The following is a 24,602-nucleotide window of genomic DNA, read 5'->3' on the forward strand; positions in this document are numbered from 1 at the left end:
TCTCTCCTCCACCAGTAAGCTGGTGTGTGGTGGGCGTTCTGACGCAATATGGCTGCCGTCGCATCATCCAGGTGGATGCTGCACATTGGTGGTGGTTGAGGAGATTCCCCCTTCTATTATGTAAAGCGCTTTGAGTGCAGAGAAAAGTGCTATATAAATGCAATGAATTATTATTATTATTATTATTAGTACAGTATTCGCGTATTGGAATGCTCAGGTAATATGACGTAAAATTGGAACAGCCTTCTGTCTGTGCCGTTTTGAGGACGTTGCTCTCTTTCATCACTTTCGCTTTTATTCTCGTGCACTCATTGAGCAAAATTGAACATCCAATCAGAGTGATCTCTCTCGCCGACGCCAGTTCAACGCGCTGAAACGGGAAAACTGCCACCGAGGTGAGCCCGACTAAAGCTGACATATGGAACACACCACAAAAACTAGCTGTCGCGGCGCTTACTCTGAAAACTGACCTTAATCATCCACTAAAAAACACCAGTCATTGCAAAAAGGGTTCAGAAAAGTTAATACAGAAAAGCTCATTCTTTTCAGATCTTATGCATGTCCAAGTCCATCTTTGATGAAATGGTTTTCAAGTGTGTTTTTTTTTCAAGGTCCACTGATACGCTGCAGTAGATTAACTATCTGTTTGACCTTTATATATAAGCTTTGATTCATCCACTCAGCCTCTGTCTCACAAGATTAAGCATTTCAATGCACAGTAAGGTCAAGCTTTCTATTGCGTATGTGCCAGACGCAAAGCGACAACACTGGGGACGCGGCCTGGTGGGAGATCTATGTCTTCAGCAAATGAATGTGGATTCTCTTCTGCTGTCCCTAAGTGTTCCTTCAAGGGCCTGTCAGGTCGGTGGAAAATCTCCCGCTCTGCTCTCCCAACCAAATTAAGTTGAAGCAAAGAGGGCCCCTCTAGAGTGACAAGAAGATGGAACTGGAACTGCCTTAAAGGGCAGTGGTGAAGAAGTACACTGACGTGTGTCGTGTGCCACTGAATGCACAAAGAGTTATTGGCAGGGAGAGTGACACTCAATGAGTGTGTGTGTTTTGTTCTTGAAGACAACACTCTCTCATTGCCCAGGGGTGGTCTGGCTGTGCAGTCCGCGGGCTATTAGGAGGAAAAACTCATCTTACAAGTCATATGTCATCACAAGGCATACCTTCTCAATGTCACACCCCCACCAGAATAAAGTGCCGAAACTGCTCTACTTTTCCAACACAGTAAACACTGATGTGCAATGAACACAAAAATAAATTATTTAATTTAATTATTTATTTTGTCATGGTAAGTTATCATCGCTATAGCAAGAAGTGTTATATTATGCAATCTATCAACACAAATGTAGTTATTTATTTTTGTGTGTTTGTCAGTACTCATTTGCATGATTCTAATTGGTTAATTTCCCAAACTTGCATTGTGATAATCTGAGGTATTTATTCTATTTAGTGGTGTTGTTGTAAAAAGTGTTGTATTATGTCAAATGCTACCTTGCAAGTCGGTGGATGGACGGATGGGTATAATTATTAGTGTTATTAAAGAGAAACTTTAAGTGAGCATTAGATGACAGCAAAGGTTAAAAAAAAATAAAAAAAAATAATCTTGACCGATATATTGATCAGTAAGTGATAATACCAATATACTGTATACCTGATAATAACTTGATATATTGTGCATTAAATCTATTAAAATATATAATATAATAACATGAATAACACACACAAAATAACAGTTAACTTTCTAACATAAACACTTTCCATCCAGTAAAACACAAAGCATATAGGCATCTGAAAATGCTCTGCCCAATCTCAGTAATGCTTAGCTTAGCTTTTATTGTTTTGAGCCAGTTCAACTGAAAGTTAGTGAAAATAAACACCATTTTAAATTTCAAATAAGAGCTTACAACCAGTTAACTGTAATGAAACAGTTAAGTTTACACACCTGTTTTCAATCCTGTACACACTTGTAATGAAAGTTTGCATCATATTCATGGATTGCCATGAGGAACAACGATCACAGTCGGGCAACTCCTCTAGGAGACACAAGAAAACAAATAATCTCCAAGTTAGCTGTGAAGTAGAATAAACACAAGCATGCATCAAAACATAACAGTAATATTGAGGATGTTTCACTTAGAATTAACACGTTTTGGTCTGTCTAAGTGCAAATGTTACAAACCCACAGATAATTTCTAATGCAGAAAGGTCGACAGTGTGTGTACTACCTGTCAGCCTCCAGACAGTTTGTCAGGTTTCTGAACTGTCTACCTTTTTGGGATTGACATTTTATGCAAAACCGGCATTACAAATGAAACGTCCAGCACACAAGCTCAAGAGTGGTCCAGGTTTACCGTCATGATGGATGTGCAATGATTTGGCACTTGACAGCTCAATTGTGACATGTAGGACTACCATTACCTCCTTACAGCAAATTGCAATTATCACTATTGCATTCATGCAATACAAACATACGTTGACTCATGACCAATTTCACATCCCTACGTGCTGCTCACAAATGATTCCTTTATACAATGAAAAAAAGTCAAGCGTTTTCTGTCAGGCAGCATAACCGTTGCTCTGTTCGCTTTGATCTATCTGTTTGTCTGTCAGTTTGAAAGTCACCTGCTGTCGAACTATTTGGAAGCGTAGACAGAAATAACAAATGGGATAGGAAAAGAAAATGCATGCTGTTTAGACCATATAGTCATTCGTTTGAAAATAAAGGAGAGCACTTTGTAAAGAGGGAAAGTAGTATTGACCAAGTGTATAAACGATAGAGAATTCCGAGTTGTAGACAGGTACAAACAACTGATGATTGCCAAAACGCCTTTGCTAGGAGAAGATAAGAGGACGGCAGAGATGTGAAAATGAATCTGAAAAGCATTGATTTTTCCCTTGATTGCTTTTTTTGTTTTGCGATTCAGCCTCGTTTTGACACGGTGGAGTTTGAGGAGGCCGTGTTTGTCGCCGTTTGCAAATGCGCAAGCGTGGTTCAAGGACGGGCCAGAGGATATGAGAGTTTAACTGTAATTATGTGGAAATTGTATTAGTGTAATAATCGACCTTGGGGCTCCTTCTTCCGTTTGTGCGCAATGTCACCTTCCCCGTCCCAGGAAACTAATTCACTCAGCAGAAAGATGAGCAGTCTCGGTCGTGTCATGTGTACCATTAATAGATTATACTGTAGTAGTATTCATGTCCAGACTGGTATTACGAATGTATTGCTTTGTGCATGTACTGGCAAATTAGTCATAGTACCCTAACGATCTTGATCAAGCATTCAACGAGTTTGCCTGATAAAAAAAACGGTCTTTGTAAAGGCTCATGTACTTGAAGAGGCCAATGTCAATGGAATATATAAATCTTAACGCGTTAATGCATGTGATTAATTGTATTATTAATTCATGCATACCAAGCGGCAACCTTCCGGTCTCAAAGGGTAGACTATATTGAAAGTATTTGTTTTAATTGTTGACATGCTCTCAAAAATATGAGGAAATAGGCCTGTAATTACCATAGACTATAAAAGCAGGCACCTCAACTCCACCCGCATCCCGCCTCTTTGCCCATTTTTGGTTATCCGGGAGTGACGCGCTTCCAAAATGGCGACGGCCGGCTCCTCCCACTTTGGGCTTCAAAAATGCTCTTCAAAAACCTACGGGTGACGCCACAGACACTACATCCATTGTTTTATACAGTCTATGGTAAATACTTGCAAAAAGTAAATGGTTCTAATTATATATCCTACAAATATATTTAAGCTACAATTGAGTGCATAGTTCAGGTTTTATTTTACCATAAAATGGCTTTAAAGAGAAGTTTTCAGAATTTACAAGAAGGCCGGTAGTCCGGTAGGGTTTCCAGTCTTATTCCTGGAGGGCCAATATCCTTCAGAGTTTAGCTCCAATCCTAATTAGACACTGAACCAGCTAATCAAGGTCTTCAGAATTACTAACTTCCCTCAAGTGTGTTGAGGCAGATTGGTGCTAAACTCTGCATTTGCCCTCCAGAAGCAAAATTGGACCTCCTTATTTTAACAGTCAAAATGTGGCGCAATTTACCCAGATTCACCCTAATGAAAATATACTGGGTACAGCCACTGATGACATCCAACATTTCCAACACATACAAAGCATCAAACAGTGCAGTAACAGTATAAATAGGGCAAGGTTCACAATATCTAAGTTGCCTTTCAATATATTCCAGAGAATGACTAATGTCTTATGATTTAGGCCAACAAAAATAACACTTTTTAGTCAAGCTAAATTTACTTAGTCTTAACTTAATTGTAAAAATCTCTGTAGTATTGACATTCTATTCCTTGTTTACTCAGAAAACCCAAGTTAAGAAAAAGTTTAAGCACTTTTGTTAAAAAGTTTACTGTATACATTTTTAAAAAGCCTATACGGTATGAATTGGTACACCATTATAAAAGGTACGCAGTGTATGTTCTTGCTAAATTGCTCCCAAATGTAATATTGTTGTATCATAATAGCAGAATAAGTACCCCTTAGTTCTGTTATTCTTACATAAATACTTTTTTTAATTCTCCTGGTTGTTACCACTTTATTCCCTAAACTTTACATATTGTTCCCTTATACTTACATGTAAGTACTTTATAGGTACACAATCATTGCCGAAAGTTTGGCTGTAAATTCGTCTTAATTACGCAGTACTTTCCGTGCTCTAATCTAAAGCGTTCTTCTAAAGCGTAAATCTAAATCACTAACTAAATCATTATTTTTCATGTCGAATAATGCTTTTCGAATAACTTTTACAGTTGTATTGCTAATACTTAAGTTATAAACACCTTGTGAAACTTTTAACTGGGTTGATATAATCCCTCGATATTTCTAATAATTTCTTGCAATTGGCCATGCTTGAGTCAAACACAGACAACATTCAGCATGCAAAACACAACAATGGTAACAACAATGGTAGCTATAATAAGTCAAGAGTAAATCTAATGTACATTATCAAGAACTCTCTACAGTTCTTTTTTAGTTACTAGATCTCTCATGTAAGTGAACTACTAACTAAGCATTTGTCAGTACAACATACTAATATTTCACTTTACTTCGTTTTTTTTAAGGCAACCGCTTTGGATGCTTTTTTAAGCAAGTTTACCTAATTAGACTTTCCAGTGTCCTACTACATTGTTTTTGTGACTGTTATGCGAACTCGCACAGGAAGAGAGAATGAATTAATTCCAACAAATATTACTTACAAGCGCCTTTTGAACATCTTGCCATTGAATCTTATTGTTGTGATGAGTTAGATATAAACACCCCCCACGCATAGAGGACTTTCAGATGTGTTGAATTCTTCAGCATTACCACGTTTCAGAGAGGAAGAGTAAAAGAAAGAGAGCAAAGTGTTATTATGGCTCAGAAATAAAAAGCTGTTAAAAATGCCCTTTAGGACAAATCCACTTGAAAGCTGAATTCCTAATGTGCTTATGTCCAAGGTTACTGAGGGCTTCTTTAATTGATGCATCATCATTTATGAAATGTCTGTTCCAGGTTGTTAGTTTGCTGTTTGGGGGCGGTTCTAACTGTCATCCCTTACGTGATGTTTATGGCTGTGCTGTAATTGGTTATGTCACGTGGTGTTGTAGACAGCGGGAAAGTATTGCCAGTGGCTTTAAGAAGTGGCCTGGAAATGAAGGACCTTTTAAGCCCTCAGGAAGAAAATATCACTTCTGTCACCCCCGATTTTGTCCAAATACATTTCATGTGCCTAGACAAGAAAAACAAAAACAGCAGACCCACATTGAACATCCTGTGAAGTCAACCTTAAATCAGAAATGACCTCATTTACTTTCTTTATGCATGTTCCCAATTATTTTGTGCATGATACAATTAGAATTTTGGTTACACTTTTTGGTAACACTTTATTTTACAGTGTCCTTGTTAAATATGTTACATGTATAATTACATGCAATTAACCCTCAACCAAATCCTAATCCTACCCTAACCCTATAGTAAGTGCATGTACAGTAGTTGCTTAATATTACTCAGTACTTTAATATATAATTACACTGTAACAATGACACCTTAAAATAAAGTGTAACCTACTTTTTTAGTTATTTTGTTACAGTGTAATTACACAAATAATTACTGAGACATATCAATTAACTGCATATACCTACTATAGGTTAAGGTTAGGTTTAGAGTTACTTGCTTGTTATAATGCAGAATTTACATGTAATGTGGAACTATGACAATAAAATATATGGTAGCACTTTTCCCCATGTACTTATTATAGTTATTACAATAACTGGGTGATGATTAGGTACTAACCCTGAACCTACCCTTAAACCTAACCTTAAACCATGTAGTTATCATCCCAGTACAGTGTAAGTATATGTACTGTAAAATAAAGTGCAACCAAATTAATTATTATTCTAAATTTTGACAAAAATTATCACCAAACAACAAATAACCTATAAACAACTATATATCTGTCTAACATTCTTTTTGTGTATTCAAAAATGTAAAACTTGATTTACTTTCAATTTATTTACTTTACTATCCATTTGAATATTCTGTTCCACAATAAAATGTCATGGAAGTTAAACGGGTTTAATTTTTCTGCATTGCAAAAATACAACTTTCTTTATATTTTTTTAACAGGTGAATTTGTCTTGTTTTACGAATGTTTAGATATTTTTACTAGCAAAAAAAAAACAAAAAAAAACGGATTTTTGCAATGTGGAATGTTTCTTCATTTTTCAGCAATGGAAAATGATTGACATGTTTTATACTGAGGAACAGCTGTGCTGCTCAGTGAATTCAGAACGTTTATGTGAAAAGAAAATGATTCCAGCAGCAAAGAGTTAGACAACTCGTTTGGATCCACTGACTCATAACATGTAATCACCATTCAGCCTCAAACTCCACCAACTCCCGTTTCCTTCCTGAACAAGATGCCAATGTACCCGTGCAGGCGGCAAAGTACAATCTGCTCAGCCTTTTGAGGCTCGAAGCAGTCATGGTAATCAATGTTTTGTCAGCAAAATAAACACAAATCAATCTTGCAGAAGGTGATTAAAGCCATCAGAGAGAACGAGGCTCTCTCCTGTATCACTCAAGCTTGTGTGATTCAAAGTCTTTAAAGGCCATCCACAGAGAAGATCTGTAGTCTGTCTTCAGGCCCAATCAAGCTCTGATTCTCCTGGTGTGTAATAGAGTCTAATTACAACCCTTGGAGGCAATGTGGGAATTTTACAGTACTGCTCGTGGTGGGAGGTTATAAAGAATGTAGAGAGAGAAAGGAAGAATAAAGATGATGAAATCAAGTGTTACTAGTAATTAGACCCACACTGAAACGTCTGCACTGATTGTCTGAGAAGCCTGTTTAAAATACATATGTACCTTGTATTTACACATTTAAACAAAATTCAAAATGCAATTAAAGTGTAAAAAAATAAATAAATGAACGAACTTGCAAGGAGTCGATTTTTGTGGACTGCTTGGCTCCGTATGCCTTCATTCATTATTCCCTACATTAGTCCACTAAAATAGTTCACTTGAGAAAGTGAATGAAAACGAGTGAGTGAATTCGGGCACTGAGTGCGCTAGAAGGGCTGCCGCTTTTGCATAGTTTGTGCTTGCTGTTTAATCACTATTTGAAACTTTGCAAACTGGCAAAGACTGTTGTGGAAACTATAAACATTATCATATCCGATTTCATAATCAAAATCAAAATAAATGTATACCTGTATGATATTACGCCCTGGCCACATAAGACCAGCGGTTTGGAAATGAATAATTCAGCTGCGAGTGGAATCTTCATGTCAGACACGGGAAATCATTCGGCATGCGAATTTCACAGTGGATTGTGGATATTCTCTAAGCGTTGAGTGTACATCAGTTGTACACTCGTTATTGCGGTGCATTGTGGGATTGAATGAGTGCACTCAATAATGTCCACTGTAGTTTCGGACACCACTACAAATGGCTGTCCCCTTTTAAATAGCGCCCTATTTAGGGATGTAGAGGGCGATTTTGGACACAGCCAATGTGTTCTTGTGGTGCCATCAGCTAATCAGTGTTGTCATGGCATCATTTTCTTCATCTCTAGAGTGATCAGTCATGTGCCATTTATGGCTGGCTCAAAAAAAGCCAATAAGCCAAGATGGCAGATTTCAAATCGTATATTTCCAGTGGAGCCTGGCCCAAGACGAGCAACTGTCAATGGGATGTTTGTGACTACTAGTGGATAGCTTTCTCCAGGTATTATAGATAGGCTCTTGCATCAGCTTTTTAAATAATGTAAATATTTGGTAACACTTTATTTTGATGGTCCCTTGAACGTTCTGTTGACTATAAGTAACTTTGCAACTACATGTTCACTAACTCTCATTAGAGTATTAGTAGACTGGGTGCAACGTTACTTATAGTCAACAGAATGTGTTAAAGGGTCCATCAAAATAAAGTGAAACCAAATATTTTAGTATTTGCACCTTAGACAATATTACATTTGGTTTAGTTTCATTAAACTGTTTTATTACAGAGTTCAGAATCCTGCTGTTCACATTTATTACCTCTGAGCTGGACTTGTGTTGGTTTTACTTAACGAACTAAACCCTCAAATAAATAAACCTATATTGTGGGTGGTTTAATGAATAAAATGCAGGTTTTTGTGCTGAAATACCATGTCCAACAAAGCGCAACTGATTAGTGAATTCAGTCCTCCATATGTATACAAATTGGGCATTATATATGTGTTCCCTTGATTATACACGGCCTTGCACAGTCGTAAGTCATTTTTGCTCAGCTGCACGCTTACCTTTCTTAGCTACAAAACACATGTGACTGAGTGCAGTGAGCTGAAGTGTAAATGGACTAAGGACCGCGTGCCCCAGGCAAAGCCCTATGGCATTTAGGAAGCATAATATCTTTCCTGTCTTTATCCACCAACGGGACTCCTGTTTACACACTGTCTGCTTCTCCAGGGTCTTTGTTAACATTTCCACTCCCTCCCTAGCCAGCCCTCAATTACCTATTGAATGCTTATAGATGTGGCAGTCGGTTCTTTTGACATGGCCAGGTTTGTCAGACCACTGCCAAGCAGATTTGATGCCAGAGATTCTATTTGCTTAGCGATCGATTGGGCCTTTTCAACTACATATCGTGCTCCCCAGGCTCCGTGTGATGTCCGCACAGAAGTCAGATGTTGGGATAATGGTGTGTCAAAATATGTAGGCCCCGGATATATGCGTGTGAGTGATTGTGAGTAGGCCTACATATGGTTGGGGCAGATGGTATGTTACAACTCTGTTCCAAAACCTGGTAAATTTTTTAAAGCATCTTAGGCATGCTTTTGGCACAAAAGCTGTTCCAAATGTTAGGCAGCATGATTACACTGCCTTCTAAGACCTAATTTTAGCAAAATTAGGCAGAAGTAAATGTATCCTTTCTACAGAAGGCAGTCACGGAATGCAAATAGCAACATACTAATGCTAAACTCTACGCTAAACAGTTGAGTTTCCTGTGCGTTTATCGTTCCAAATCAGCCACCTTGTTCCATGGCAGCTAGGATGCCTTTAAAGATAGCAATGCAGCGAACTAAGTTTCCTCGCCATGTCCTAAAAGGTCTTCTCTCATATGTAGCATTGGTATGTCATTTTAGGGACATTAAATTCTATGAATCGTTAATGAACAGATTCAAAGCAAATGATTCGCCAATTTGAGTCCTTATATTATTTGTTGACTTGGTTTTGTAAATTAGGGTTTATCTTTTGGCTTTAGCTTACTTTGAATAAAACAAAATGACAATAAAAAGCTCTGAAAAGATGCATGAAGGAAAGTTGGGTATAGTGAGTGTTTAAATATCTGTTCAGCCATCCGTGCACGCATGAGGAAAGTCCAAAACCTGGGGGGTGATCCCTCATCCTTATAACGATCAAGTCAATAAAAAAATTTTTTGACCCACTGAACAGTTAAACAATAGTTACAGTGCCAAGGAACATTTAACAGCGGCTTCACTCGCGTCGGATGGGTGGGTTTTTCAAGCCCTCCCCTTTATCCTCTCTCCCAAGACGACTTGCCCGCAGACGCTGCCTTGTCTTGCAATGCCAGACTCGTCATGTTGATCATTCACAGCTTCTGAGGAACAATCAGCACTTCGACCCAGAAAAGCGGCTTTGCATAATGACAGCAATATGTTTTGCCCAAACTGTGGGAGGAATGCTTGATGCAGTGGCAGGCGTTTTGATTAACAGAGGCTAATAGCATTTCAACCCTGCAGGGTTGTTTTGATAGAACGGCCGAGTTTGTGTCCTCAGCTGTGCTGATATGAAATCTGTCTTCTTAATGCCCGTTCTACGCGAGGCAGTTTTGCGCCGTATCAAAACACAGACATCGGATCTGATAAGTGTTTTACTAAAAGTAGCTGCGTGAATGGTTGCTCAACTTTGCAGAAGTTTTCCTAGGGAATTCAAATGTTGCAACCAGTGTCGCAATTCTTCTTGGTAGCGCTCGACTGCGGATCAGTAGACATTTGTCATAAAGTGTTTGTGGCTGCATCAACCCTGGCTCATTGGAAATACATGCCTGTGGCGACATTTCTGCAAAATTGCATTATGTTGCTTCTTGCACATTTGGCGACATGAAATGTTCAGTGAGTGGTGCTTAAAGTTTTATCCAGAAACAGATGAGTGTGAATGTAACGATGTTTTATTACTTCGATTGTGGTATGTTTTGCAGCAGTTTGGAAATGAAATGTTTGGTGAGTGGCGCTTAAATGGTTAATGCTTTATTGCATTTGGAAATAATATACCACTTACACTTAACCGTAGCCAGATCCAAATGTGACCCTGCATCACAAAACCAGTCACATGTTGCACGGGTATATTTGTGGCAATAGCCAACAATACATTGTATGGGTCAAAATTATCGATTTTTCTTTTATGCCAAAAATCATTAGGATATTAAGTAAAGATCATGTTCCATGAAGATTTTTTGTAAATTTCCTGTAGTGTTAAAAACAAGAAAATCTGGGAGGAAAAATGCATTTGCTGAAGCAATCATGACATTTTTACTCGCTTCTACAAGTTTTGAAGGTGTTGTGACTCGTGTTTTGTGGGACTCTTGCCCGAGCGCTCTGCATCATAAGTGCAATGCTGTACCAGGTGAGCTACCGATCTGGTTTACTATGTCAGAAAAGACACATGGAGCTGGTTATGTGATGTAAAAGTCAAAATGTTCAAGTTTACAAATCATGCAAAGTGTTTTGAGGTCATACCATAGTATTCTGCAAGGAAAAGCATGAAAAAAAGTATTTATTAAAGGGATAGTTCACTCAAAATTGTGTCATCACTTACTCAACCTCGTGTTGTTCTAAATCTGTATGGGTTTCTCTGTTCTGTTGAACACAAAAGAAGATATTTTGAAGAATGTCGGTAACCAAACAGTTGATGGACCCCATTGACTTCCAAAGTATTTTTTTTTCCCCCACTATGGAAGTCAATGGGGTCCATCAACTGTTTGGTTACCGACATTCTTCAAAATATCTTCTTTTGTGTTCAACGGAACAGAGAAACCCATACAGGTTTAGAACAACACGAGGTTGAGTAAGTGATGACACAATTTTCATTTTTGAGTGAACTATCCCTTTAATCAATAGCCTGCACCTGTAATCATGATTCGTTTGAAAAGGAATAAAAGTTGTTGCTCTTTTACTGCCACTAGTTTTGATTTCAGCTGGAAACTGAAGTGAATAGAGAGTGTGTATGTTTTTGGACTTTTGCAAAAATGTAGGTATGGGCACGTTTTTCCAATTAGCCTTTTGTGCTGCTACACGCACACAAAAGCACAAACAGGACTAATGTGTGCCCCCTGCGGTACCTCTGCGGTAATGGAAAGAGGCCGATTTCATTATGCTTCATAAGTGAGCTCCCTCACTGGTAAAGACTGATTATTTTGTTCCCCTGGTCCCCTTAAGTATCATGTTCAGTACACTTTCTGGACCCCAGTCGTCCCTGCTCTTACCGCATATCGACGTTTGTGTGTGTTTCATTTCAAGTTTAACATCGCAGCGCACCGCACTGTCACACCCATGGTCTGGCAGTGAAGTAAACCATTGTGACACAAGCTGATGTGATTTAGATAATGTAATATCTGGTAATACATTTACTTGTTCTTGATATAAACACTTCCTGACACCTTACGTAACAATTGTTCTAAACTGCAGCTGTGATCCTGTGGAAATTGTTCTGTTTTAGAGAATAACTGAGATGTGAAACCAAATGCACCAAATTTTACAGAAGAAATATTTCTCGCATTTAGTTGTTGAGATAGAAATCATGGCCTAGTGCTACTATTAAACCACAAAGGTCTACAAATTAATATGTTTAAAATAAATGTTGCAATCTACATGCAGTATGAATAGTGAATAGGTGGTGGCCTATTTAGTTCATTACAGTCAATGTTCTACAGCAATATGCCCAAAATACATTTACTTGTACTCGATATAAACACTTCCTGACACTTTACGAAATTGCTAATTATTCCATGTAAACTCCGTCTCAGTTGGTCCTCTGAGCTTGGTTTGGAGTATGCAGTGATTTGCATATAGTGTACACTATGAGCGCAGAACACCTGGTTTGAAATGGGAAGTGTATGTATTAAACTGAATATCATTAGTATATTCTTCATAAACTCTGCTGTATGATAAAATATATTAATAATAATAATAATAATAATCGACTGAAAACCTATCAGAAATGAACTGGAAAAAGAGTTACAATGTGAATGCAATGAGAACTGGATGTAAAGAGAAAGATGTGAACACTTTTGCAGTGTCTATGCAATTTTTTAGTATAGGCTAAATAGATTAATGTGTTCACACTGAAAATGCATTCTGTACAATGTACAGAAAGTACATTTCAAATTATGCACTTTTTTTTTAAGTGGAATGTTGGACACTTCACATGCACTTAACTGTCGCAACTTTTCTTAAGCGTTCAGTCACTTTAGAGTGCATTGTATAAGCGCATATTGTATAGCGCATAATTTGGGACATACCTTAACTCTTTGCAGCAGAGCAGAGTGGGAAAACTTAATTTTGGAGATAAAGGGTATTGCTTGCTAGTTTGTAGTTCTTACATGCCCTATTGAAAATGAGAGCTGCTGTTTCAGTGTAATTTTATGATTTTGTCAAGTCAAGTCAGGTTAGGTCAAGTCACCTTTATTTATATAGAGCTTTATACAGTAAAGATTGTTTCAATGCATCTTTACAGTGAAAATGGAAAATGATGCATTTCGGCTGTTGTTCAGCTGAGGTCAGTTCAGTGTTGATTTAGTTGCGTCGTAAAGATCAATTAGTTAATTTCATATATAAAGCAGTTCTGCAAAAAAATCATCGACCAGCTCAGTTCAGTACTCATACAACAGCGTCAGTACAGTCAGATCAATAATATTATTGAATATTAAGTCTCTCAAACTAAGGAAGACAGAGGTGACAGTGGCTAGAAACCCAAAATCCATCAGGTGACAGAATGAAAAAAATAAAAATAATAATAATTTAAAAAAAAACTGGGAGAAACCAGGCTCGGTAAGGGAGCCAGTTTTCCTCTGGTCAACAAACAAAAACAGTGTGATTATGATTCAGGCTGCATCACAAGTCAGAATTCGGATCGTGATCGGTAGCATTCAAATATTCATCCAGTTCCTTTTGCTTGAAGATCTGATTCATCATGCAGGAATGGAGTCGAAGCTGGTCATAGGGTCTGTGCGTGGGACCTGTCTGGTTCTTGTGGTCTTTTTTGAGGATTTGGCTGTCATGTCGATGAGGGTTTCACAGGGGATTGTCTAGTAGACATGGCCTCTGCTGACATTCAGGGCTGGGGTTTTGTCGTGTCTAGGTGCAGGTCCACCATCTGGATATGGACCGGATCAGGCAGACTACGTTAACTTCAGGTGGATGAGACAGACAGACTAATATTAGTGTAGATGCCATTCTTCTTATGATGTAACAAGTACATCAGGTGTTATAGGAAGTGTTCCTGGTTTTGGTTGACATACAGTAATTTATGCAGCCATTTGACTGAATCATTTGACTGATTTGAATAATATAAATTGGTAATGTGTTATATGTATGCCAGGTTAAAGAGATGTGTTTTTAGTCTAGATTTAAACAGAGTGCCAGAGTGTGTCTGCTTCCCAAACAAGGCTAGGAAGACTAGACCAGAGTTTGGGTGAAAAAATTTAAAAAGGATCTACCGCCTGCAGTTGATTTTGATATTCTAGGTATTTTCCACTGGCCAGAATTTTGAGATTGCAATAGATATGAAGGACTATAATGCATTAAGAGCTCGCTCAAGTAATGAGGAGCTAAACCATTTAGTGCTTTGTAAGTAATTAGCAATATTTAAAAATTTATGCAGTGTTTAATAGGGAGCCAATACAGTGTTGACAGAACCAGGCTAATATGGTCATTCTTCCTGATTCTTGTAAGAACTCGAGCTGCTGCGTTTTGGACCAGTTGGAGTTTTTTTTTTTTTTTTACATTTACAAGTGTGCAGGGCAACCACCCAGTAGAGCATTACAATAGGTCTTGAACGCATGTACTAACCTTTCTGCATTTGTCATTGAGAGCATATGTTATAATTTAGATATATTTTTAAGATGGAAAAATTTGGTTTTACAGATGCTAGAAACGTGGCTTTCAAATGAAAGATTGCTATCAAAGAGCACATCCAGGTTCCTAACTGATGACAAAGACTTGACAAGCGTCAAGTGTTAGACAGTATTCTAGGTTATACGTGTGGATGTTTTTGGTCCAATAAGAACCTCTGTTATAATTTTTTTACATTTAAAAAAACAAAACAGAATAAAGCGATAGGAAATTACTAGTCATCATTTTTTATGTCAACTATGCATTCGGTTAATTTTGTGAATAGGTATGTTTCATCAGGGCGCAAAGTAATACAGAGATGAGTATCATCAGCACAAAAGTGAAAACTAATGCCATGCTTCCTAATGATATCTCCCAATGGTAGCATGTACAGGGTGATAAGCAACGGTCATAGTACTAAGCCTTGCGGTACTCCATACTGAACTTGTGGTCGATATGACACATCTTCATTTAATGCTTCAAATTGTTAACATTTAGATAAGTATAATTTAAACCATGCCCATGCAATTCCACTAATGCCAACATTTTCAAGTTACTAAGATAGAGAGATATTAGAGAGATACAACCATTATCGGTTTTTGTAAACAATAAACACAGTATAATTTTTTTACCAAATAGTGTAAACCTGGACATTGGTTCCACTTACTGATAAAACACACCTGTTTCTCCACTTGCTTTGCTCCAGTTCTATTTATTTTTGCTGTATTGGCTCTGCCCCTCAGAGGACCTCTTGGCTTCCTGGTTTTGAAGGCTATAGTTGTTTTTTTTGGGAGTAGATAATATTATTCAGACTGCCAGTACTATTGTTGGCAGTCATTCAGCAGGTTTCCATAGTATGTAGTGGCAAATATATCATATTAGCTGGACATTTATTTACTTAATAATAGGTGAGTGACAAAACTCATACAAAGGAAGTATAATCAGGACATGTGTTTGTTTTTCTGTTGAGTGCGTCTATTTTGTGGTTAAGCGATATCTGGTGCTGGTGAAGTAAAATCTAGGAGTCACCTCCACCAAAACAACTGCATGCAGACGGTTTGGTGGTGAATTTATTCCACACAACCACAACATTAATCAGCAAGGTTACATGGAAATGGTGCCTCTAAACCCTGATTCAGAATTCTGACTCTAATTGGTTGTTTTCGAACCCTTGACAAAGAGTGTGAAGCAAACAACAACTGCCTGAATAAATTCAAGCCCGAACATCCCAAACATAATTCTTTGCCACCGCAGTAAGGTAAAACACAGTATGAATACATTTATGGTAATTCTTTGTACCCTAACACACACTACAGTCAAGCACAGCATCGGCGTTAGCAAGGAACATGCTGATTAATCGTCCTGGGGATTCTGCATATTGATCGCGCATGTGGTCTTGGTTTCACGCTCCCCATGGAATGTCCTGCTAATGCTGAACTGGCCAGTTAAAGGAAGCGACCTAAACAATGATTACTATTATTCATAAGTCTGATGACTTCATGCCTGCAGAAAATGCTGTGTAGGAAGGGCTCTGTGGCAATTTTATCCCTCATAGTCAGCCTGGCAGGAACATCAAGTAGAAAATTAAATGCATTCCCAAATCCCATGGCTGCATGCTGAAACTCACACACACAAATGGAGGGTGAGGGGCTGTCCTAAAATAAAAAAAAACTCAGACATCAACCCCCTAACTTCCCCCATGTGTCTCCTATTGCTATATCTGGCTACAAACCAGGGGGCAGTTACTCAGGCAAACGGTAGCAGAGACTCAGTCGCTGTTCTCCGTGGTTCTGCTGCAGATACCAGACTAAGAGTCTAGGAAATTCCTGCAGACTGAGGCAGGGATTTTGGCTTGCGCGTCTGCTATTGGAAAAGCTGACAGTGTCGGAAGGGGGGATTGTAACTGCCTGAAGTTGGAAAAAGAAAGAGAGCGAGAGACAGAGACAGAGAAAATAGGCCTCATGCCATCTTTAAGTGGTGTCTCAGTCTACTTTTATCCGCGTGTCACACCCTGTGTGCACTAGCTTGGACTTCAGATTGAGAGCCATGGTCAGGATGGTAAGTTTTAAACTCATTGTTTCTGACTTTGTGCTTTGTGTGAGGAAACGCATGTGACTTCCTGGCAGCAGAAAGACAGGGTTGTGCTTAATGTGAACTGCTACTTCATTTTTTTGGGAAGTTTTCTGTATGCGCTGGAGCAGTTGGGGTTGCTGCGTTATTTTTGTCTCTTTCTCTGTCTCTCGTCCTTTCAGTCCCATTGTATTGGAGTACTCTGGCACTGCGTTGGGCTCTCCAAATAGAAGTCTTGTATTAATTGGAAGCCAAAAAGTTTGTGTCCCGATTGCAGACAGAGTTTTCCCGCTTCTCTCTTTCTCTTTCTCTTTCTCTTTTTCTCCTGTCCAGATGCTACCGCTGCTCTATTTCCCCATTTCACTGCCTCCACACATTTGGTTTCAATTACTTTGGCCCTCTGGGAAACATGCTACTATAAATAAGTAACAACGGGGTTCGCTGTGGAAAGATTGCAGAGAGACCGACAGGCTTCGCGGTGCTGTTTTACGCTCACGCTCCTCTGACGAAAGGACACTGTCAGAAAGGTGATTGCTGTGATTCTCCGTGAGGATGCCAGGTTGGAGTGGGAATGGCAGATAAGGAGGAAAAGAGGGGGCTGGACTTTGGCTGGAGAGTGAAGGAAACAGCTGTGAAGGTTATGGGACGTTTGGTTACAGTTTGCCCTTTAGTGTCAGAGTCAAAAACAGCTTTCCCCCGCCCCAGACGTGATCATAGGCCTCTGAGAATTTGAACCAGCCTGAGATTAGCCTATGGAAGCTTTTTAAGATTCCACTAAGGTTTGTGGTAGAGAAACGAGCAGAATGTGGAAGCCTGAAAATGGAAATGAAAAGATTCTGCAGTAGATTTTGTTTTGAACTGTCGCAGCCATGCAACTAAACACTGTGTAACTAAAGATTCTTAATGGTAGCTGAGCAACATTGCCAATTAGGCACATTAAAATAGATTTCAACTGATGTGTGCACACAGATATGCGTGTATTGGCTTTATACAGCAACTTCAAATGTGGCTCATCCATCATATTTATAATGTAATAGCCTATTGTCTTTTGTTTTTAACTCAAGTGTTACATAATGAGAAACTGTTTTTGCTGTTATGCCAGACTTATGTTTTATGAATAATCGTATAATTTGGTTCACGTCGTTTAAGTTCCAAAATAAATCAATGAAAATAAAATAAACAAAAGTAAGATGAAGAAACTTTATTTTGTAAAATAATAAATTCATTGCATTGTCATGTGTGTATATTTAGGATAGGACAGACATTAGCACTACCTTTTCTATATATGTACCTTTGCTGCAAGATAAAAACGTAATTCCTGTATTTATACGATCTAAACACTATCCATATCATTTGGGAAGGATTGCTACTATGCATATAGCCAAACATGACTATTGTTTGCTTATCGTTTTAAAGTTTAAGAGACGTACTTCAGGATACTTCCTGCCCTATTCATTTGGTCATCAGCTACATGTTTCAGTCATTAACCTAGAGAATGAGAAGAAATAGTTTGGACTCATTTGAAATTCAGTGGCATGTAGCACTGAAATCAAGCTGAGTAAATCCATGTTGCACGATTCCAATTTCAGTTACCCGACTGAGTTCTAATTTACTAAAAGCACATTTTATTTCTTAACAAGTCAATTTTAATCAGAGCTGATATTACCTGTGGAGTGCAACAACATTAGCTAAAACACCAGTTTACCTTGGCAAACAGTGAGGCTAATGAGCCATATTTATATTGGATGCTTTGCAAAAGTACTCAAATTGTCAAGCAATTCATTTGTCCAATAAAATTAAAACACTAAAAGATGTTTCGCATGAGTTTACGCAAAACATTTGCTTTAATGATGAGACATTTGCCTTGCAATTGGCCTATACCTGTGGATCATTAAAATAACAAGCACATTTTCTGAACCCCCACAGTCATGGGTTCATTATACTGCTGTTGTGAAGGACAGTTGTGAAAATGAAGAGTAAATTTAGGTACACTCAAAAAATGATATGTTGGCTTTAATTAACTTTTTTTTTATGTCAACAGGTTCCACATAACTGGGTTACATTAAACAAACATAATTTGTTCATGTAACTTCAACATCATGGAATGAAGTCATTTTAAGCGACCCATTTAAGTAGTCCCAAAGTGAAATTTTAAAGGCTCCCTGACATGATTTAGGTACTCATATTTATGTTCATTGATCCATTAAGATTCCATTTAATTTAGTGACACACAATTGAACTGATAGACTGTAGTTAGCTATTTGCTAACAGTAGCACATATTAGTATCTTAAGCAATTGAAAGTAACTGAATCAGTCAACAGCCTAACAAAATGCTCCACTCTTCTCCAAAATGGCAACTGTAGTTAGGACAAAATGTATAACAATTGTGTTGCTTAAGCTCATTTTAATCAAGCAATTTGAACAAGCATGAACTTAACTAAACTAACCCAGAGTTCAGTTACATTTTTCTCCTGTCATTTACAATTGTTGCTTGTCAGGTTGTACGATATTGACTGCAGTGAGACTGTGTCAAGGCCAAGTCAGACTGTGCGACTGTCTGTCATGTCAGAATATATTACATACATTGTAATCTGCTGGGCTGCTCATTCTTCAAAGCAGAATGAACATCATTCTAATAGTATGATTATTATGATGGTCAAGCAACCTGTATTTGCTGAGTGTTTCTGAGATAAAAATAGTGGCTGAATTTACCAAAGTTTCCGCTATTTGCAAGACCCACAATATTGAATTGTTTTATTTATCATTTAAACGTTTGGGGTTCAGTATTTTCTTTTTTTCTTTTTTATGAAACTGAAACTTTTATTCAGCAAGGACACATTCAATTGATCAAAATTGACAGCGAAGACATCATTTTACAAAAGTTTTCTGTTTCAAGTAGATGTTCTTTTGAAAGTTCTAAGAATCAAAAAAAAAAAAAAAAAAAAAAAAAACCTAAATGTATCATAATTACCACAAAAAATTTAAGCAGCACAACAATTTCCAGACTGGGGTAATGATGCTGACAATTCATTTTAATTTGTAAAAGGCCTAATAATTCACAGTATTACTGTTTTTATTGTATTTTAATTAAATAAATGCAGCCTTTGGTGAGCATAATAGACTTCCTTCAATAGATAAAAAAAAAAAAAAAAAAAAGATTCTGTAAAATATTTGGTACATGCATCTGTATACTATATTTGGATTACTATAGGCTATATGTCTCCACAGGCTTCTTTAACTTTTATTTGAATGAACCTGTAGTCAAAAAAATAATAAAAATTTTGCTTGGAGTTAGCAAAAAAAGAGAGAAACAACTTTATAGGCCATTGAATAATTTTTTGCCTCTTTTTATAACCTCAAATAAACAAGACTCTTAAACCCAATATTGATATGGTTATGATGATATTTTTCAGGGATCACAACAAAATCTTCTGTGAAGGCACAATCACAAGACTGTACAGATGACTGCTTTATAGCTCAGAGGAAACAAGTGGCCTCAGGAGTCTCTGTGACAAAATCGCTGTAAATCTGAATGTGCAAACAAATACACTCTGTGCTTTTTAAAAACCAAAGTAGATGGTTTTTGTATTTGCTTTTGGCTCTAAGCGATGTAGAGAAACTGAGGAATGGATGAGGGTGTGAGAGCAGTGCTCCTGCAACTCTTCCAGCGAGCTGCCAATAAATGCATGCACCAGGGAGGGAGGCTAAACTACAAGCAGGTGTTTCATATTCTGCGGCTTTCTGACAATCCTCCTTTTTTTTTTAGAGCCAACAGTAGAGCATCATCCTCTCTAAAATCTCAAGCGCTGCAACCTGCCAGACTCACAAAAAGAACAAAGGGAACATATGACATTTGTTATAAAAGCAGGATTTAGTCTTAAATCCTGAGCCTCGATGCTCCACGCTGAGCCTTGAAAACAACCGTTAGTGTAGAATTCAAGCTGTGCCCTGCAGACCTGTGTTTTGTGCTCTCGGAATATTTAAAGCTGGCATTAAATCAAAATTGACCCTATTTATTTTCTTAATGCATTTTGTTTTATTGTTAAATGTTTTTTGCAAGTATTTAATTTATTATAATAAGACATTTTGTAAGACGTATTATAATACACTAATAGGGCCCTATTTTAATGACCTAAGCACATGGTCTAAAGCGCACGGCGCAAGTTCACTTAGGGTGTGTCCAAATCCACTTTTGCTAGTTTAACGACGGGAAAATTGGTCGGTGCGTCCGGCCTAAAAGGCCTAAAATGGTCTAAAAGGGTTGTTCCTATTCTCTTAATGAGTAATGGGTGTTTTGGGCTTTACATGCAAAAAAAACATTCCCTTTAAAAGCCAGTTGCGCTCGTGCCATGGCGGATTCGGTATTTACATGACGGAATTTGATAGCGGAGAGACACTTCTCCAGAGAGCAAACGGATCTGCTCGTGCGCGAGGTTAAAGCACACAAGCAGACCATCTACGGGTACATCTTTATGTACACAATAATAATCTTTAACATTGTAATCCTTTTATTTTTTAATATTTGGCATGTTTGTGTGCTGCTGTGCGTCCCTGTGTGTTTAATAAGCAGAATGTAAGCACATGTTGGACCCTCCTATAGGCCCATATTACTAATGCGCACTTTAAATAACAAAAAAAATATTGTGCCATTGACTTTAGACCAGGTTTCAGTTGGTCAATGACACAGTCTATTTCTGTGTCCTCAAAATAACGCGGCAATAACATCACACCTCGTTTTCAGACCAGCACGCCCATGGGCACACAAATGGGCGCAAATGCATTTGTTATTTAAACAACGTGCAGGACAATTCAAGTCAGGACGTGAAAATTATAACTGCGTCGGGCTGAAACTAGCAAAAAACACTTGCATGCTTGGTGCTGCATTGCGCCGGGTGTATGATAGGGCCCATAGTGTGGTTCAGTTTGTTGACATTAGTTAACTACATGAACTAACAATGAAAAATACATCTACAGCATTTTGTAATCTTAGTTCATGCTAATTTCAACATTATTAAATTCAAAAGTGGTTTGTTAATCTGTTAATATTATTTAATGGACCTGAATTAATATGAACTATAATGAACAGTTGTATTTTATGTTAACAGAGACTAGTAAATACTGTAACAAATGTAATGTTTTTTTTTTTTTTTTTTTTTTTTTTTGCAGTGTTCAGTATCTGACTTTACACTAGAAAAAAAAAAAAGTTTTTTTTTTCTGCTTGCTCATTTTACTTCATATCAATATCAATACTATACATAAACATTTTTCACAAATTCTTACACACTCTCAAAACATGTTTGTACATTTAATTTAAGTTCTATCTACAGTATTGTCACAGGTAACATTATATTTTTATTCTTTGAACTTTTTAATGATTTCCTTTTTGGAAGGACCCAACAATATGGCAGCGATTATTGTTCTCTCTTTGAAGTGCCCTGTAAAGGCATTATTTATGCCATTTGGAATGCACTGTTTACATTGAACAGGGTGTGTGTATTCTGTTGTGAATTTGAAGAGTTCCTGTTATGTTGAAGTTTTAGTGTGTAAAGAGTGGAGCTTACAAATAACTGCAAGAGATTCAGCTTTGAAATGTATCTAATTTTTATATTGATTTCTCAATTCAATTCCTTTTTTGGGAAGAGTTTAGTTAATACATAATGTTAAAGAGATGGTTCACCAAAAAATGTAAATTCTGTCATCACTTACTCACCCTCAAGTTGTTCCAAACCTGTATGAATTTTGTCTACTGAACACAAAATAAGATATTTTGAAGAAAATGGGTAACCAAACAGTTGATGGACCCCATTGACTTCCATAGTGGGGAAAAATAAATAAATACTATGGCAGTCAATGGGGTCCATCAACTGTTTGGTTACTGACATTCTTCAAAATATCTTCTTTTGTGTTCAGCAGAAGAAAACATTCATACAGGTTTGGAACTTGAGGGTGAGTAAATGATGACCAAATTTTCATTTTTGGGTGAACTATCCCTGTTTATGTTAAAATGTTTAATGTTAAGAAAACTGTTTCTAGTATTCTAGTATTCCACTCTAAGAATATTACTGTAATTTATCCAAACCTTTCTTTACATCATTGAAACGATTTGAAATTAAGTGTATTGTGGTCTCCACCTATACACCTTTTTTTCCCTTTTTTAAATTTTCTGAATTTAATTCATGTGTAAAGAATTAATGAATTGAATAGGTTTGGATAAATTACAGTAATATTCTTAGAGTGGCTTAGTGTATTTTGTTCTATTTTGAGGTTTTTAGATCAAAAGTTCTTGATCGTTAACTGTAAGTCCTTTTCCACCTTATTTTGTTACCAGTCCCTGTTACGATACGGCTAACATCTGTAGTATTTGCCGCTGACAAGGGTAGGACACTAACACTTCAGTTCACAGATGAGTAAGTTGCCATCTCAGCTTCTCCCCGAGGAACCAGCAGTGAATAGTGCTTTCACTTCACCTGACCTGTCCTTCAGCAACTCCATTTACAGTTGTGTGAGCCCAGGCATGTCTTCAGAAACAGAAAAGACACTGAGCTTTGTATTTAAGTCTTCCTTTAATCACAGGCTATGTTTTATTGAGGATGGTAAAAGCCCTGGCTGTTGTTTTCAGCATACCAAGGACATTTTGCAGAAATGTAATTGAGCTTCCAGATGATTATGTAATTCTTAATCTAGTTTTATTACTACACTGAACATTCAACATCAAGGTTAAACTGGACTGGAACAAATACAGTTTCTGCATTGCTGTAATTACATTGTGTGATGTGTTAATTTGTTTAAAAAATATAATATATATATTACAAATGCAATTCACGCATGCAGTACAAAGACTTGAATGCAGGAGCAGGCCTTTTAATTTCTGACAGGATTATACGACTGTAAGCTGAAGAAGTTAAAAGAATGAAATGCATAAAAATGAAAGCTCAAGTAGTTTGGCATAATCTAATATAAGTGGAGCGCACAAGCCGCCTCTGTGAGTCGCACGTACCAAAATGAGTGGCTTACTGCACTTAAACGGTCAAATACATACACAATTATGTCAAAATGCCCGTCTTGGCGAGTATTCATTTAAACACAGTCGGTTTTGGAACGTAAATAAAATCGTTTTTAATAAATGTTTTTGAAAAAAGTGATTGATGATCAGTTGAACTTCACAGACCACATTGCTAGAACTGCCCAGTCCTGCAGATTTGCCTTATACAACATTAGGAGGATCAGGCCCTTCCTATCAGAGCATGCTACACAACTCCTTGTCCAAGCTCTTGTTCTATCCAGGCTGGACTATTGTAATGCTCTCTTGGCAGGTCTTCCAGCTTGCACTATCAAACCTCTACAACTGATCCAGAATGCTGCAGCTAGAGTGGTCTTTAACAAGCCAAAGAGAGCACACGTCACACCTCTCCTCATAAACTTGCACTGGTTGCCAGTTGCCGCTCGCATCAAATTCAAGTCACTGACGTTTGCCTACAGAACAACCACTGGCTCTGCTCCTTTTTACCTAAACTCATTACTTCAGACTTACGTGCCATCCAGAAACTTGCGCTCTGCAAGTGAACGGCGTCTTGTGGTGCCATCTCAAAGAGGCACAAAATCTCTTTCTCGGACCTTTACCTTGACTGTTCCCTGCTGGTGGCATGACCTGCCTAACTCAACCAGAGCGGCGGAGTCCGTAGCCATTTTCAAGAAACGGCTGAAGACGCATCTTTTTCAGCAACACTTGATCCATTAATACTAACACTTTATCTTCTATTCTATATCTATTATCTTTAAATAAGAGCAAAATACATAACATGTATTGAATTGTAAGCATTAATCTGTATTTAATTTGTGCAATGAAGTCTATACATTACATTTGATATCTGTAGTATTTCTTACCTGAATAATAACCTGT

The 24,602-nt window shown here is 37.6% G+C and overlaps 1 protein-coding gene and 1 long non-coding RNA gene across 6 annotated transcripts in view; one reads left to right on the forward strand and one right to left on the reverse strand.

Annotated features, from left to right (window-relative positions):
- LOC309478043 overlaps window positions 1-24,602 on the reverse strand; it is a 384,226-nt gene that overhangs the window by 266,411 nt on the left and 93,213 nt on the right. The gene's annotated exons all lie outside the window — the stretch shown is intronic.
- sgcd (sarcoglycan, delta (dystrophin-associated glycoprotein)) overlaps window positions 1-24,602 on the forward strand; it is a 276,212-nt gene that overhangs the window by 174,154 nt on the left and 77,456 nt on the right. Inside the window, exon 1 of one of the 5 annotated variants that reach the window (XM_082141409.1) lies at window positions 10,462-10,635. The exons of 3 other annotated variants lie outside the window; for them this stretch is intronic. In XM_082141409.1, coding sequence (XP_081997535.1) covers window positions 10,624-10,635 — 12 coding nt within the window. In that variant the 5' untranslated portion in view covers window positions 10,462-10,623. Of the gene's footprint in view, window positions 1-10,461; window positions 10,636-16,321; window positions 16,690-24,602 lie in introns of those variants that run through there. One more of the 5 variants, XM_082141408.1, reaches the window with a different exon arrangement.

The sequence above is a fragment of the Leuciscus leuciscus genome, assembly GCF_965113295.1.
Source record: "Leuciscus leuciscus genome assembly, chromosome: 16".
In the NCBI taxonomy this organism is placed as follows: Eukaryota; Metazoa; Chordata; class Actinopteri; order Cypriniformes; family Leuciscidae; genus Leuciscus; species Leuciscus leuciscus.